The 16,170-nt window shown below is 38.9% G+C and overlaps 1 protein-coding gene across 9 annotated transcripts in view; it reads right to left on the reverse strand.

Moving 5' to 3' along the window:
* LOC126380338 (uncharacterized) overlaps positions 1-16,170 on the reverse strand; it is a 43,048-nt gene that overhangs the window by 16,340 nt on the left and 10,538 nt on the right. For all 9 annotated transcript variants that reach the window (XR_007568458.1, XR_007568457.1, XR_007568460.1 and 6 more), the window contains exons 4-6: positions 11,196-11,287; positions 6,114-6,223; positions 1,510-1,693 (exon numbers count right to left, since the gene is read on the reverse strand). Coding sequence is in view for 5 of the 9 variants with exons in the window: in XM_050029695.1 (XP_049885652.1) it covers positions 1,510-1,693; positions 6,114-6,223; positions 11,196-11,287 (386 nt within the window). In the remaining 4 variants the exon portion in view is untranslated. The remainder of the gene's footprint in view (positions 1-1,509; positions 1,694-6,113; positions 6,224-11,195; positions 11,288-16,170) is intronic.

The raw sequence follows: 16,170 nt of genomic DNA on the forward strand, positions 1-16,170 counted from the left end.
GGGGTATGCTTGCAAACTTCAGTTTGTAACTAATGTCAATAAACTCGTATGAAATAGTACTCCCTACCATCATAATTTGGACCTGATTCTCTTTGTAGAAATATGTCAAAAAGTCATTATAACCTATGTCATACATTTATCAAGACGAGTACAGTCGCGAACAAAATTATTACACATGGTCAAGAATGTTGTCAGATTTCAGTATTTTTCCCCATTTTCGGGTAAAAATTGGTGAAGTGCCAGGGTTGTTAGATGAAAGTAATATCATTGTTGAAACTCTTTGAGTTATTCTACAAATACTGCAAATTGTTTATTAACAAACACTTCGATCCGTAACAAATTCAACATGAAGGTATAAATTATAAAATAAAACAGCAGATTAAAAATGTATTATGATGTATTAAAATCACAGATTGTTTTCGATAAGAACTAGACCCATGCAGCCATTTTCTATTAAAATTAGTGCATATGGGTGTATGCAATAGGATTTTTTTGTAATAGCAGCACTGAAGTGCAAAGAAATGGTAGGGTAGACCTCCAAAATGGCAATACTTACGAATAAATTGTGAGGTTATGTAATTGTCTACGTGACTGTATCAACAACAAATGTATGGCATAGGTTATGATGATTTTTTAACATTTCTACAAAGAGAATCGGATCAAAATTATGATGGTAGGGAGTACTATTTCATACGAGTTTATTGACATTAGTTACATACTGAAGTATGCAAGCGTTCCTCAGATAATAGGTATTTTCAAAACGTCAAGCTAGCGGGATCAAAGAACTGCCTTTATAACTTTGGAACCGTTGAAGTACTACTTTCGGTATTTTGCAGGGGGTGAGTACTATTTCGGTACTATTTTTTGGCGTTTAAATCAAAGCGAAAGACCTTGTCGTTAACTCTCGCCAAATTTCGCTCACCGTCAAGCTAGCAAGTGCAATAAAACATGGCTATAAATCCAGAACCGTGATGGTACTAATTTTTTTACAACAGGTACTATTTTTTTCAATAAGAGTACTATTTTTTGGTATGGTCAAATTATTTTTTCGTGCCCATTTTTTTTTTGAGGCCGCTAGCTTGACGCACACTTTAATATCGTTGCATGCTTCCCTTTTGCAGTGGTTGTATTACAAATCTAACAACCTTATAAGTAGTTTGCACTTCACAGATTTAGATAAGATTAAAGTAGTATGGTGTGTTCATCTCTATAGTCGGCCACCAGTATCCCTGATGATCATTACTACGGTCTCCATGGTAGTGGTTGAGCGTTGGGCTTACGATGCCAAGATCCACTGTGAGCCCACTTTACAGGCTGATCACCCGATAGTCCGAAAGTAAGATGATCCGTGTTTCGGAAGGCACGTTAAGCCGTTGTTTCCGGTTACTACTTACTGATGAATGTACGTAGTCTTTACATGAGTCATGTCAGGGGCCTTTGACGGCTGAATAATGACCCTGACACCAGCCGCGCCGATTTAAATAACCAAAATAATACAATTATACTGACGTGCATAGGCCTCCTGGTCGCGATGGTGGCGCGGCGGCGGTGGGTCCCTGAACGAGCATATCCACTCGTCCTTGATGCGCAGGATTCGCCCCGTGACGCGCGCGTAGTACTCATAGTTGTCCCTGCCGAACAGATCGCCTGCGCTGAACTGCTCGATCATCTGCCGCATGATTCGTGTCGCCACCTGGGTTAAGAACTAGTAAGTATTTTGAACTATTTGGTTTAGCGATCAACCACACTTATTCGCTTTAAGGCTCTATTACACTACGCGATTTCTCGGGACCGACGCATCGGGTACAGTATGGCGAAATCGAGACCTCGCGTTCTTATTACATTACCCTCGAGAAATCGTGTAATTTTATAATGTCTTTAGGCTGGAACAACCTTCCAAGTGTACTGTTCACTTTGGGTGAGGGTTTTTAGATGGATTTTATTATTCACTACGAATTTCATCCATAACGACGGTTTGTATTAGGCGAATAAGTGTGTTTGAACACAATTACTTCCGTTGGATGTTCCTACATCTTCACTGGCATTTGAAACTTGAATTCAACATGTTTAGCAATTGAAACGAAACGCTATAGCAACTGCACTGTAACAGTTTTATCGCTCGTCACTACCGTCACACAGAAACACACCCTTCATTCGATGGAAACACGTGGTTGTAGTAACAGTGAAAATTCACGTACTAAATAACGTCATGCCGTACTTTATGACTAGTAAAAATAGCTAGTGAACTTGTGAGTGACGATAATGAGCTTGGCAGTGAAGGTTATAGAGACGCGTCCTAGTCCGCGGTGGGGCACTCCGTCCGCACTGCGTATACGACGGACATCCGTCATCAAGTCGTCAACTGGCAACGATTCTCCTGTCAATCCTCACAATCAAAGTTACACGAGCGTCGGGCGTCACCACCGCAGACTGATGAACTGCACTAACTCCTCACCTCGGAAGTAAACAACGCATTTAGACGTGACTCCTCAGTGCTCGTAAATCTTAGCGTTTTCATTTTATGTAAAAGTCCATTTCACTGGTTATTATCTGCAGAGTTTATGGAATATGCTTCTATTTTAGGCACCAAATAAGCAAATTTTATAATCATTGAAGCCAGCCACATTATGAATTTTAACATTATCTGGTTATATTGGTACAAATAAAAATATAAAATCAATAAAAACAATGGAGGATAATGCAGCCGGTTACTGTCTGCTGGCAGCTAAACTAGTTAAGAAGCTGCGCATAGTTCGCGAGTGATCAAGCTAACTCGTCGCTGCAAAGTTGCCAAATAAGCTTAACTTAAATTACCCTTTTAATGAAACAAGAACGCAATTATGTAACGGCCTGCTCCGGGGTCTTGAGAAAACTGTTTAATATATAATGATATAAAAATACAAAAGGAGTATAATTGTTTCAAGATCGCCACCACACCTAGATATGAAGCAAATTTTAGGAAAATACCACAAGACGCCATCCATCACTACACTACCTACGAAACATGTGAACATATCTACAAATTCCCACACATCTACGATAATACGTAAAGGGTGTCTACCAAATATCTAATTAGTTGAAACTGTTATAAAGTGAGTGTTTTATAATTGAATTTTGTCCCCCCGATGATTCAAGCCACGAGGAAGTGACTAACTAAATTAATACATGAATCAACAGTTATCTACACCGCGGTGCGGCACCGAAATTTACTCATAATATTGCACTACTGATAAAACAAGGTATGATTACCTCGCGTCATAGTATATTCACCTCATACCTACCTATTTTATCCTACCGGGTCTGCATGACAACCGCGCCGCGCTCGGCTCGAATTATATTGAGCGCTTCGACCAATAAACAATACGAATGCTATCTACGTAGATGGACGTCAAACGGCTATTGGTCGAAGGTCTCGATATAATTCGCGGCGCGGTTACCGTGTAGAGCCTACTAGTCACTATTGTCGATAAAGAGTATTTAGGTGTCGGTGAACACTAAGCGATGTAGGTGGCTTTATCGATGACAATTTCTAACAAAAACAAAAGTTAACCTACCAGCCGGTGCAAAAAAAATGTTACAAAACTGATCTACAATGCTTACTGTGATCATATGTAATAGGTTTCTTGAAATATATGTATCACTCGCTCTACAGTGGGTTACTAAACAACAAGTCTAAACTGAATGCAAATATTTGTCGTGTAAAAAAGTATAATGTAGATAGTGAAGCAACAGAAAGCTATAAAACTAGAAGTAAAAGGTAAAGTAAGCTTAAAGGCTGCTCACGCTGTCGGGTGTTCGACACGGCTCCGATTCGGCGGTAATCGATGATGACACGCACATTTACTAGTTTCCAGAGTTTGAAGATAGAAGTGAGAGTGGAATGCATTTTGAACAAGGCACGGCTTAACACGTCCCCAGTTCGAATGCAGCAATCGCGATGTATAACGATATTTTCCCATATATCTGGGAATGTTGGCCACAATAGTATTGCGCCAGTCATCGATTGGGTTCACCTCGCCGCCGTCCGCGCAGTGCGCGGAGCCTCGCCGAAGACGCGAGCGCGTGACACCGTAGTAGTATCTGTAGAAAGTGCTACATAATGTGGGATAAGGACAATGTCTCGCTACTGAGTACTCACGCAAACTTCAGCCTGCGGCCGCATGTTTTAGACAATTGCAGTGTTTTAAGCTCAACAATTTATTACAAGTGACCGTTTACATTACTGTCGCATATTAACATTCATGCTTGAAGAAACAAATTATGATTGATAATAATGATGAAACATAAATTCACTGTCAGGTTTAAAAAGCAAAATAGACTTTAAGATCATAAATCTACAAATCCTGATTAATACCGATTAAAAGAGTATCGTCGAGAAGGTCGAGCAATAACAGATTATGGGAGGGGTAGCTAATCTTCGCAAAGCTGCAGGATTATGTCTATAACAAGAATATACAAGGTATTCTCTACAAAATTTCATATTCACGGAATTTCACGGTACTAATTTTTTTTCTGTGTTTTGTTGTCCTTTGAAGACCAAACAATATTCGAGTAGAACGGTATAATATCCTTTAAATATGAAAAACAAACACTATTTTTCTGGTCGCCGTGTTTCAAATGAAAATTTGCACCTGTTTAGACTCGTCTATCAAAAGATTCGCCTCTTCAATCATCCCTTTGTGACAGTATCTTGTAGTGACAGTATCAATGTAGTAATATAACCTATACCTATATTAGCACCTAGTATTTCACATGGAAAATCCATTACTGTAAATATCGAGTTTTTAATTAGCAACGGAACCATTTCCAATAAACTCCGTTCACAATTAAATTGAACTCGATATCTGATATCGGATGCTATTGACACCCAACGCGAAGCTGATAAGAAAAAAAAAACTATTTATTGAGTTTGATAAGGAAATTGGTAGGTAATAGTTTATTGAAGTTTTTGTTGATAAATGTAATCTTAAGCGTATCAATCAAAAACAGGTAAACGCATTAGTAAGATATTTGAAATATTGTGAAGATTTGTGGAAGGACGTCTATGGAACATGTCCAGAGCAGGTGATTACGCCGAAACCCAATATGTTTGATCGTTGATAATGGTGTAGCGGCTATTATCTGCCCAGTATTACGAGCATTAAGGTTTTATTTTACAAAGCACATATCCACGCCTTGTTGGCTTATAGCCGACAACTAAAATTATGTCCAATATTTTTGATCAGCGCTTCTTTATACAATTCTAAGCTTGGTAAAGCACTATTACTATGTTACATCGTACGTGTAGTTTAGTTAATAATTTATTGTTTAAAATGACCACGTTACCGTACTTGTATTTACAGTTAGGATAAAACTTTCCAGAAATTAATGAATATAAATATGCGCCAATTGATTCTACGCGGTAGCAAATGTTTTCAAACGTCTTTGCTAATCCACAAAAAAAATCCACATTGGCCAAACTCGGCTTCTTTCTGGAAAATTGTAATAAGCATTATTATGAATTGACATATGACATTAAACATCAGTGGAACTGACGTAAACCGGCAATATTCTGCAGTTTAGTCTCTGTATTTAAACTTTTAAAAGTGACAACTTTTTAAAACTAATTAAAACAATATCTCGCGAAATAACAGCTTTTTTCAATACACCTATTATGTGTTTTATTTCCCATTCATTAAGCATAATTTCAAGACCTGTATTTCACAAATGTTATGGTTAGAGGGGAAAATATTCATTTTTAGTTTTTTTTTTTTGACGTGACGTATTGTAGATTTGCCGCAGATGGCATTAACTACTGGGCCGGACAAATGAGTACAAAGTTTAAGACAACAGGCCTGAGGGTGCCCAGTTCAGCGCGAATCTGGGCTCAGGGCGTCGTCTGAGAGGAAAAATATTTGAAAGAATTAATCGACCCTAGTGGGTCGAAAGCGATAAGCGCTGATTAAGGGAATGGGAAAATAATCAAAATTGTATTAAACTCTTATAAAACAAAACTGCAAAACATTGTCAATTTATTTCCTGTACAATCGTCAGTGTGGCTGGTTGGTATGTATGGTTCATTAACTCGTGTGACAGCGCCATGGCGATGTCAACCGTGTTACTGGGCGACTGACCTTGAAGCGCTGAACATCCTCCATTGTGGCGGTCTTGCCATCGGACACGCAAGAGTGGAAGAACGATGGCGCCACCGACACGCCCAGGGCCTCAGACGTCATACCTGTACCTGTGAAATATTGTAAAACAATCGTAACATAACATCGGTGCTAATCCCTGTAAATACCATCTAATTTTAATTTAAGTTATATCTGTCCTTTTATGATCCGCCGAAAAGGAAAGGGACGGGTAATCGACACACATTTTATGGAACACACGTCAATTTTAAGCACAAATCTAAAACAACCGTCTAAAAATTTTACATTGGCCAATAACCGGACAGAATTAAGTTGATAGCACACGTCAAACGGTTTGCATACCAGCAAGATAGCTTTTTGATTCGCCCGGGTTATTCATTCATTTACTCATTATTCCTAAAATTAAGAGCGGTCAATCATTCGTCCCTTTCCTTTTCGGCGGATAAGAAAGTGACAGGTATAACTTACAGTAAAATTAGGTGTCTGCAGGAATCGGAGCCATTATATTATTTTAAAAATAATACTTTTTGTGTGCATAAGCCGTTGGTCCCAGCAGCTACAAAAGCCGTCGCTCCCTGCTTGAGCTCCAGCAATCTTCTCCTATCGTGTGGGTTGTGACGTGAATTGCCAACCCCATCAACCCTGGTGTCATGGTTATTATTAAGCCGCCAAAAGCCCCTGACATGGCTCATGTAACGACTACTTACTTACATCAGTAAGTAGTAACCGGGACCAACGGCTTAACGTGCCTTCCGATGCACGGATCATCTTACTTTTTGGACAATCAGGTGATCAGCCTGTAATGTGATCAAAGTGATTTTTGTGATTTGTCACCACCGGGATTCGAACACGGGACCTCCGGAACGCGAGCCCAACGCTCAACCACTGGACCACGGGGACCGGCTCCAGCAATGCTAGCCCCTTTTCCGTCATAGCATGGTACGTATGGCAACTGTCAGAACAGTACATTTTCTTGGTCTGTCTCTTTCACTCTAGATAGGTAGCTATATCCTCTTAAGACCGAGATTTCCAGACACAATAGTTAAACAATGGGGTTTGGATTTATAAAGAACATTCGGTCTTAGTAGGATATTTCTGTCCCGCTGTCATTCGCACCATGCTAAAGCGCAAGAACTCTATGCGAGTCAGTAGTCGTGAAACGAAAATATTCGCGAATATGCAAGTTTCATCATAATCTTTACCATTGTAAAGTTGTGATATAAATTGTGATTATAACATAATATAAGTTCACGACTATATCCCAATTGGGGTAGTCAGAGGCACATCGATCGCAAGATGAACTAGGTGCCCACACCTCACCGAGCTTAATTGTGTCTATACTTATATAAATTTCAAAAACAAACTCAGTAACCAAGGGCCCACGTCGGGACTCGAACCTGTGTAATCCTTAGTACGACAAGAGGCTGTGTAAAATGCCTTGCCATAAAAAATCCTACCTATAGGTACTAGCGGGATATCATAAATAGATATATGAGTACGGTCAAGAGTACTAATATGTATACACTTTGAAAGCATGTCACATTAACTTTTATTACTTTTTTTTTTACTTTTTTACGGTTACTACTTACTGATGTAAGTACGTAGTCGTCACATGAGTCATGTCAGGGGCCTATGGCGGCTCAATAATAACCCTGACACCAGGGTTGATGCGGTTGGTAATCCACCTCACAACCCACACGATAGAAGAAGAAGATTAACTTTTATGACAAATTAAACCGTAAGTCTCATTAAATGACAAATATGATAGTGCGACAGGGTTCTAAAGTGGGTACATGATATTGCTCGTGACTGTACACGTGTTAGAGGAAACTAATTGTAAAGCCACAGGAAGTCGGCAATATGATAGAACTGTTCAGTGAAAATATATCATAGTCGCTATCGCAGAGTACGGAACACATATCGCTCGGCAACTACTAGAGGCGAACGCCAAACTTCGCGAGTCGCTCATAGTAGATTACAAACAATATTCGCTCATAGTAGCTTACAGCAAACGTCTTAATTTCGAATTCTTGGAAGTAAGTTGGATCACAAAATTGAAGTTGTGCCTCGTTTTGTGCAGCCATCTACAAATTATGGCAGCAACCTATTTGACAACCTAGGCAAATGGTACTTTTTACAAAACGACCAAACATCGTAGTCACTTATGTATTTCTTAATTTAAATTCGTAAATCAGCGAAAAAGAAAAATGAGATCGATTTTTAATCAACTTAGACTGGATTCTAATAATATTGGCTTCGGCCCCACGCACGCCTTCCAAAAGTCCGGGGCTTCATAGGCCCGAGAGATTGAAAGGACCCACATAATAATAAAAACATTTATTTCTGTCTAAGGACCATAATATGTTAGGTAACTAATGTTAGTGTGTCATTGGCAAACAAAAAAAAATCTTATTATTTATAATTATTGGTCTGGAACCCATATGTATCTCATTCCAGAGTTTCACTAATGGGCAATCCATCCCCCCCGGTATGTAGGATTTTTATAAATGTATTATTTATTTTTTAACTTTGACCCCAGTCTATTGCGCATTCAGTATTGGTTTTATACCGTGTTTGGTTTTATATTGTTACTGTAGTGTACCTATATAATAAAAAAACTTTATTTTAGTATTTAAAGTATCATAGTGGGATCCACCGGTAGAGATATCTTATTTCGCAACCGAGCACCATTTCTTTCTGTACCTAGAATAGCAGTTTCTTGTGAGAGGTATTTTTGGACTTTATTTATTTTGTGGCTTTCCACTAAAACGGGTATTGGCACACGCCTCCGGAACCACTCTAACCCGCTCATCATCATCTCCCTAGCATTATCCCGTTTTTCACAGGGTCCGTTTAACTAACCTGAAGATTTGAAAGGTCCGGTTTTGCAAAAGCGACTGCCTCTCTGACCATCCAACCCGCGAAGGGAAAACCAGCCCAATAGAGGTTAGGTCACATACCTCCGAAAATGCATTTCTCGCGAATGTGGGTTTCCTCACGATGTTTCCCTTCACCGCTGAGCACGTGCTCTCAACTTCGTAATTAAATGTTAATTCGACTTTATCAACGCCTTAAATGAATATTAAAACGCGAGCACCCTTCACCAATAGATACCCAATAGTGCTTTCATGCCCTACCCTCTACTTATCAATTACAAAAACAACGTAAAGTAACAATACATCTAAAACGACAATGACTTGAGATAACCCGTGATATAATATAGTCGTAACCGCATTATGATAATACTTGTTCCGTGTGGATTAATTAACCACTTGAAAAAATATACAATTAAGAATAGAAACGTGAAACAAAACGTTGGCTATTAATTAAAAACGAAAGCGAACTGCAAAAAATGGCATAAGCATTACCGCAGTCATTCACGCGATAAACCTGACAAAAACCGACCACTAGGAGGTATTAGAGATTAACGTACGACTCAGCAAGAATCATATTTTATTGAATCATGTTACGGCGACACGTACGGCAGTTGACAATTCAATCGGGTGTGACGCTTGTCCTGCTTGCCATTGCCGGTTAAGTAACAATGACGTGCGGACGGCCGGAGGCGTACAATACCGACAAGTATACCATAAACGCATCTAACAATCGAGCCGTCACGACCGCCCGCGCCGCGCACCGCCGCGCCACGCCGCACGCGCATCCACTGTCGTGAAGGAAACTTGGGTCGCGACCTGATTGAGAGCGAGAGCGGCGTCGTCGCGAGCGCCCGCGCCGACTCTTGCGGGCAACGGCGCATACGCGGACCCGCAGATGACCGGCCCATTTACTAAGCGACACGATCTGCGAATGAGCGCAAACGCCGCCGCATCGTAGGGCGTTGGTCCGCAAACCACAAACGAACTCAATAGGTGTACTACTGCGCTCGTCACTGTCTGCCTTTATATTAGCATAACAGCACAGACGAATTAACAATTATTTTCTACCAGATACAGTCACATTGTATATGATATGAATTAGCAAAAGATACCGTGGGTCTAACCAAAAATTGAACGCCACAATGTCATAGAATGGTAGAAAAACGTTGCATTTTCTTTTGTGACGAGAACTTTTCTAAAGGCAACTAAAAATGATGAAATGGGGACGTCAAAGCTTTGCATTGAAAAAGATCCAATAAAGCGACCCTTAATGAAACTTGAGCGCTATAGTTGAAAACTAGGCCAAGCACTAATCCATTGTGGAGACGCTCTAGAGAAAGATTAAATAATGGCGCGATGAATGTAAAGTCGTGCGTTGCATCATTAAATTGACGCGAGCCACCCACGCCGCTCGCATGTAATTGGCAAAATTAGTGTAATTATTTTCGGTTGGATAGTGCCACTCGCCAGCATTGTTGATTGGACACGCTCAGAATTTTATCAGCATATTGTAGTGTACATGTAGGTATGCCCGAGGCATTCGAAGCGCGATCAATACAGCATACTGACAATTCAGATTTCCAAACTCCACGCAGAATGAGGTATCGATTCGACTGCAAGCCGTTGCATATGTGATATACCAAGCTGACCTAAATACGCCGCACAGACGCACTGGGGCACCCTGTTCACAGGAGCACGCAGGATACCTACATAGGCGCGCTACCCCCACCCCGAGAACCTACATTATACCACCGGATGAGTGAACGAATGAACTAAATTCCCAACTGCAGGCTGAGTTGCAAGCGCTAACTTTAAAAGTTCAATTTCTGGTGTTGCGAACGAACGAACCTTCTGTGACCTGTAAGTTTCTCATAGGTCATGCATTCGTTCGTTCGCGAGCTGTCAAACTGAAACTGAAGCGCGAGATTGCCATGTGGGGATTTGAAAGATGTAATTGATACATTTTTGAACCGCCCCTGAGATCTAGTATGATTAGAGCGTGGGGCTCACGAGCTCCGTGTTCGATTCCCGATGGAGATATTTTCAATGATTACATGCTTCCGAAGGCACATTAAAGCTTAAGTCAGCGGTCTGGGCTACAAAAACACCTCTACCAGAGCTGGAGCCTTCCGGCTTTGTCCAGCAGTGGGACGTATGTATGCTGTTTATTTAAATGGTGGAAAATTACCTGCTTTATCAGCGTTGGATGCCATCACCCGGAAAGTGCCGAAGAGCAGCACGAGGAGCCGCTGCGTGCAGGTCGGCAGCGACAACAACAGTCTGCAACAAATAATAACATATAACAACCAACATATATACCAAGTCTTTCTTTCTATTTATAATGCTGTCTGTAAAAGTTTAATATGTATTGCTGTGTGTGTACCTAAATAAATAAAGAAATAATAAATAACAACTATAAATACTTAATTTGTTATTTAAGACAAAGTTTTCGAAGGCGGAAAGCGTTTGTACATAATGTAAACATTCTTGGAAATGTCCTACCATTGAACATAATGCTGCTTCTGAAAAATCACATTCGGATGTGATTTTTGTCAACAAAACCTCGCAATGCGTATCTACGCTCATTTCAATTCTGGTAAAAAAAATGTGGTCTCAATATTTACCCGGATTGAAATTTCAATCGGATTTTTGTAGAACAAAATCACAATCTGACTTTCAAAACGGTGCTTAGGTATGTGATTTTTTGGTTACGTATTTGAATATCTAAAATTGAAATACTTTACGTAAAAATACCTACGTTCAGAATCCCTAAAATCATTATACCTAATGGTTTATAATACCTTAGCTTATAACGCCGACTTATAAAATACCTAAGTTTAAAAAAACTAATGGACTAAATGTCTAATGTAATAAAATATCTACAGTTATAACACCAACGTTTAAAATACCCAGTGGTCAAAATACCTAAATGATGCATCCATGCATCCTCTTAATTTAAATAATAATTTGATTTATAAGATAAGTCAATTATCGTATAATTATCATCGGAGTTGTAATTTTTGTTGGTTATTATCGTACTTTAGTGTACTGTATTATTTCTGTACCTTTGTATTACTAAGTAGAAAATTACACTTTTATTTTTGATAACCATTATGTTGATTAAAATTTAATACTGTAATAGGTCGTGTTTCTTTTTGCTTATACCTTTTGATCTTCACATACTAACAGTATTTTGAATTTAGGTCAATAAACTTTGAGGTACATCAATTTAAGGGATTTTAAACGTAGATATTTCAAGTTTTAGCTTTATGAACTTAGGTAGCATAATCCATTTGACATTTTAAACTTGCGGTATTTTGAATTTAATTAGAAAAACCATTAGGTATAATGATTTTAGGGATTCTGAACGTAGGTATTTTTACGTAAAGTATTTCAATTTTAGATATTCAAATACGTAACCGATTTTTTTTTAGTAAATGCTCATTCCCATGGAAGTATCCAGTCTTCCCGTTATTTTTTTTTTCAACATAACAGAAGAATAAATTCTCCTTGTACTGTACTGAAGCACGATCTAAAAATAAATAATTCATTTTTCCTCTAGTCCCACGCGTAATAATAAAATAAATTATGTTGTAAACCCGATATCTACGCCAACAGACCCCTTTCAATCAGATTACTACTTCAGGAGCAATATTGTCTTCTGGAGAAATATTCTACGACGGTTGCTTAAGAAACCGTCCAAGGTACTTAATGATGCAATTATTAAAAGAAAATTCAAACAAAAATTATACACAATACTAATGTAAGTATAATATTCGATCACCAAATGACTAGTGTTAAATAAATTAAAAAGTGTGAATAAATATCTAATTAAAAAAAAAGAAAATCCTATATTTTAAACATAAATGCAGTTATTATGTATTAAATCCACCACAGGCTTCGTCAGAAAGGAACTAAAACAAGAATAATCCATAAAACTACAAAACTTTCGTCAAAATATAAACCGAAATCAGCAACAAGCTTCGTCATTGAAAGTGTGAAACAATTTTTCTGCGAAATTACGTAGTATTTACAAATGAAAATGCATAGAAAATGTTATGAATGTATGTCGCATTGAGGCATAACCGACCGCTAATCGTACTTTACGTAAACACTGCGTAACATGAGTGGGACATAACAAAAGTTATGAGTAGAACCAATGGTTTATCGCAACGAACCAATTTAGCAGGAAAAACAAGAAATTAACATAACTACCGCAGGTCGTTGTTCCCAAACGGTGCAACGTTCGCTGAAGAATTACTTAGTTGACAATTGTAATGGAGTATTTTTTTGTTTACATTACACCCATAAACGTTAGGCCTCGTTTATGGAGACACGGCGCGTTACGCGGGCCGCTCAGCACACCGTACTCATTGTTTTTCTAAACACTGAACGTTTTGCTTAACCTTCCTCAAATGAATGACAGCTTGATTGATAAATGAGTAACAAGAGCAACACATTCTAAGATTGAGTTAACGCTTGAATCGGTTGCATTTGCCATGCAACCACTTTAGATTGGACCGGTGGCTTTCGTCCTATCCGGTAGTGGGCAAGGACGACAGGAACGATATGTCGGGGTTCACACAAGATTAGTCGGGTAGAACGTTTCCACGCCCATTAATGGTCTGGCAGTACCACGGGTTTCGAACTCATTGGTATCTGTCTCTTGTCCTTCCTGCCGCTGAGTGAAGCGTTGAAGCCGCACGGTACTAACCGGCAGTGGATTGGGCGTAATTGGTTGTAAATATATACATATTCACCTCCCATCATGAAATAACTGATCTGCATTTAGTACGGGACTTGTGCCCTAGACTAACTATTGCTATTGGTGAAGAGATCATTTGTAAGATTTTCCAAGTGCGTGTCATTTGTTATTTGAATAGAGCTTCAACGGCAAAGCAAGCATTAATTAACAGCGGTTACTATGACATAAAAATGGGAGTATTAATGTTGTTTTAGGCATGTCACGGCCGCATGATTCACGCGACATTTTGTCTGACGCCTTGACATTTCAGGAATCAAGTACATAATTATAGTGTTGTGTAAGTATAATATTATTCGCTTTCACTGGGATTTACGATTTTCTATGCATAGTTGCATATATACGTCGACTGAAACAGAGATGGACATGAGAAACAAGAAATATACGAACAATATATAGGATTGAATTACAAGCTGGTCTTACACGTGCCTTAAGTTTTTACCCAGATCTTAACCGTGCCACCTAACTCTAGTACCTTTTTTAAAACTTTACTCAAACTGAACAAAATCGAAATCTTGGAACAAGCTAGTTTGAAATAGAAAAAGGGACATGAATATTTCATTTTTGCAATTAAGCGGAGAATAGTGAGCAAACGAGCCTGTCGCGGGTTCATTTTTATTTATACGCTGCTGCGCCAAAATGCAAATGCAGCTTCGGGCTCCGACTCCCAATTAGGGCACATTACAATGGACAGTAAACCCTCCTTCTGCTCACGTCTATTACGAACGGACAAATTAGTCAGATGAAATCAGCTTTTGTCTCTGTTCGAGGCGTTAGCGGTGTTTTATGCCTGTACAATCTTATATTTATAAAATCTTATATCATTAAGAACATAATATGCTTATTAACAATAACAATCCGCGCTACGAAAGATGCCCACGGATTTTAATGCAATTAATTGACAAGTCATAATAATGCTATGCATAACCTGCGACACAAGCTAGTTTAGTTTTTAAAACTAATTTATCGTCATCAAGAGTTAAGAGTGCTTCGATTCGAAAGCAGAAAAAAATAGATTTATTTTATTATACAAGTAGCTGATAAACAAAGCTTTTTATAATAAGGCTAATTATTCGAAAGCTCATAGCCAGTAAGAAGGCTTTCAATAAAGATGACTACTAAGAAAGCATTTTCGAGACTCGTCACACAGAACTCGGAACAAGTCAGGACAACATAGAGATCCATGATCCTGCGCAACACATGCGGCGCGTCAACTTCCCGCATTCAAATTCAGACGGGGCCGGTGTATAAACAAGTATTGTTCAGCGCCATAATACCGACACATTGTGAAAGTGATGCCAATACCGCCAATACCATCTCCGCTTGCAAACAATGAGCGCTCCCATCGCTGCACCTTCATAAATTATAACAATCGTTACAAACCGCGACGGATATTATATGTTTTATGTCTCTCAGCTTGACGGAAGATCAACGATGTTTATGTCAGCTCATCACTATTTGAAGGTCCGTGCAACCAGCCGTTGAAACCTTTGATAGTTATTTGACACGGCTCTCGTTAACTGCCAATTAAGACTCAGTTAGAACCTTGTTCCAGGAAGTAGTGATTGTCCAATTAGTGTAAGCATAGTGAAGTTCAGAACCGGCGATAGCATACTCGTATAACACAATGGGGATTTTTGATTTCGAAATTTATAATAAGATTGGCGTCTATATTAATGTGTAGGCTTAACTATTCGAAGCCACGAACAAGGTCAATTTTGTCTCGCATGCAGAGGGTTAATAATGCTGTATAATTAGGTTATTCATAAATCCATGCCAAAGTGGCGGAAAGCCACGGGCGGCGAGTATCCCGCCAAATTTATAGCCCGCTGATACTGTTTGCGATACACAGTTATATGTTCTTTACATGTCTTTACCAAAACAAAATTAAAGTCAACTAAAAAAACATCTTTTTGAAGTCGGTTAATAAAGCTAAGTTCAAGGCTGGAGGAGAGTTCAAGTTGCAATACGCAATACCTTCACTCAAAATCAGGTGAAGAAACTGAAGACAGGGTTGTCCACTTCTCACTCAACTACACTATACGAGTAAATAGATTTCAGCGTTTCGAACTAAATTTTGACATAAAGGTATATTATGCACTTAATAACTTCTCTTCATACTAGGTCTGTCTTGAATCTTGATACATGACAAATCAGGTAGGTACGTAATGATAATTTTACAATGGCAGATTCGATCTCAGTTAAATGAAGTGTACGGACAGAAATGATTCATTTGAACTCGTTCATTAAGTAACAATTCGAAAAGCAGACTAAAATATTTTGTCATATTCCGAATGTTTTCCATAGGTTATAGGCTCATGACCAATACTCGGATGTGCAGGCTGCTATAAGAACCACATAATATGATAAATAATACCAGTCCTAAGTGCCCTAACACCTG

This window comes from Pectinophora gossypiella, chromosome Z, assembly GCF_024362695.1.
Source record: "Pectinophora gossypiella chromosome Z, ilPecGoss1.1, whole genome shotgun sequence".
NCBI lineage: Eukaryota > Metazoa > Arthropoda > Insecta > Lepidoptera > Gelechiidae > Pectinophora > Pectinophora gossypiella.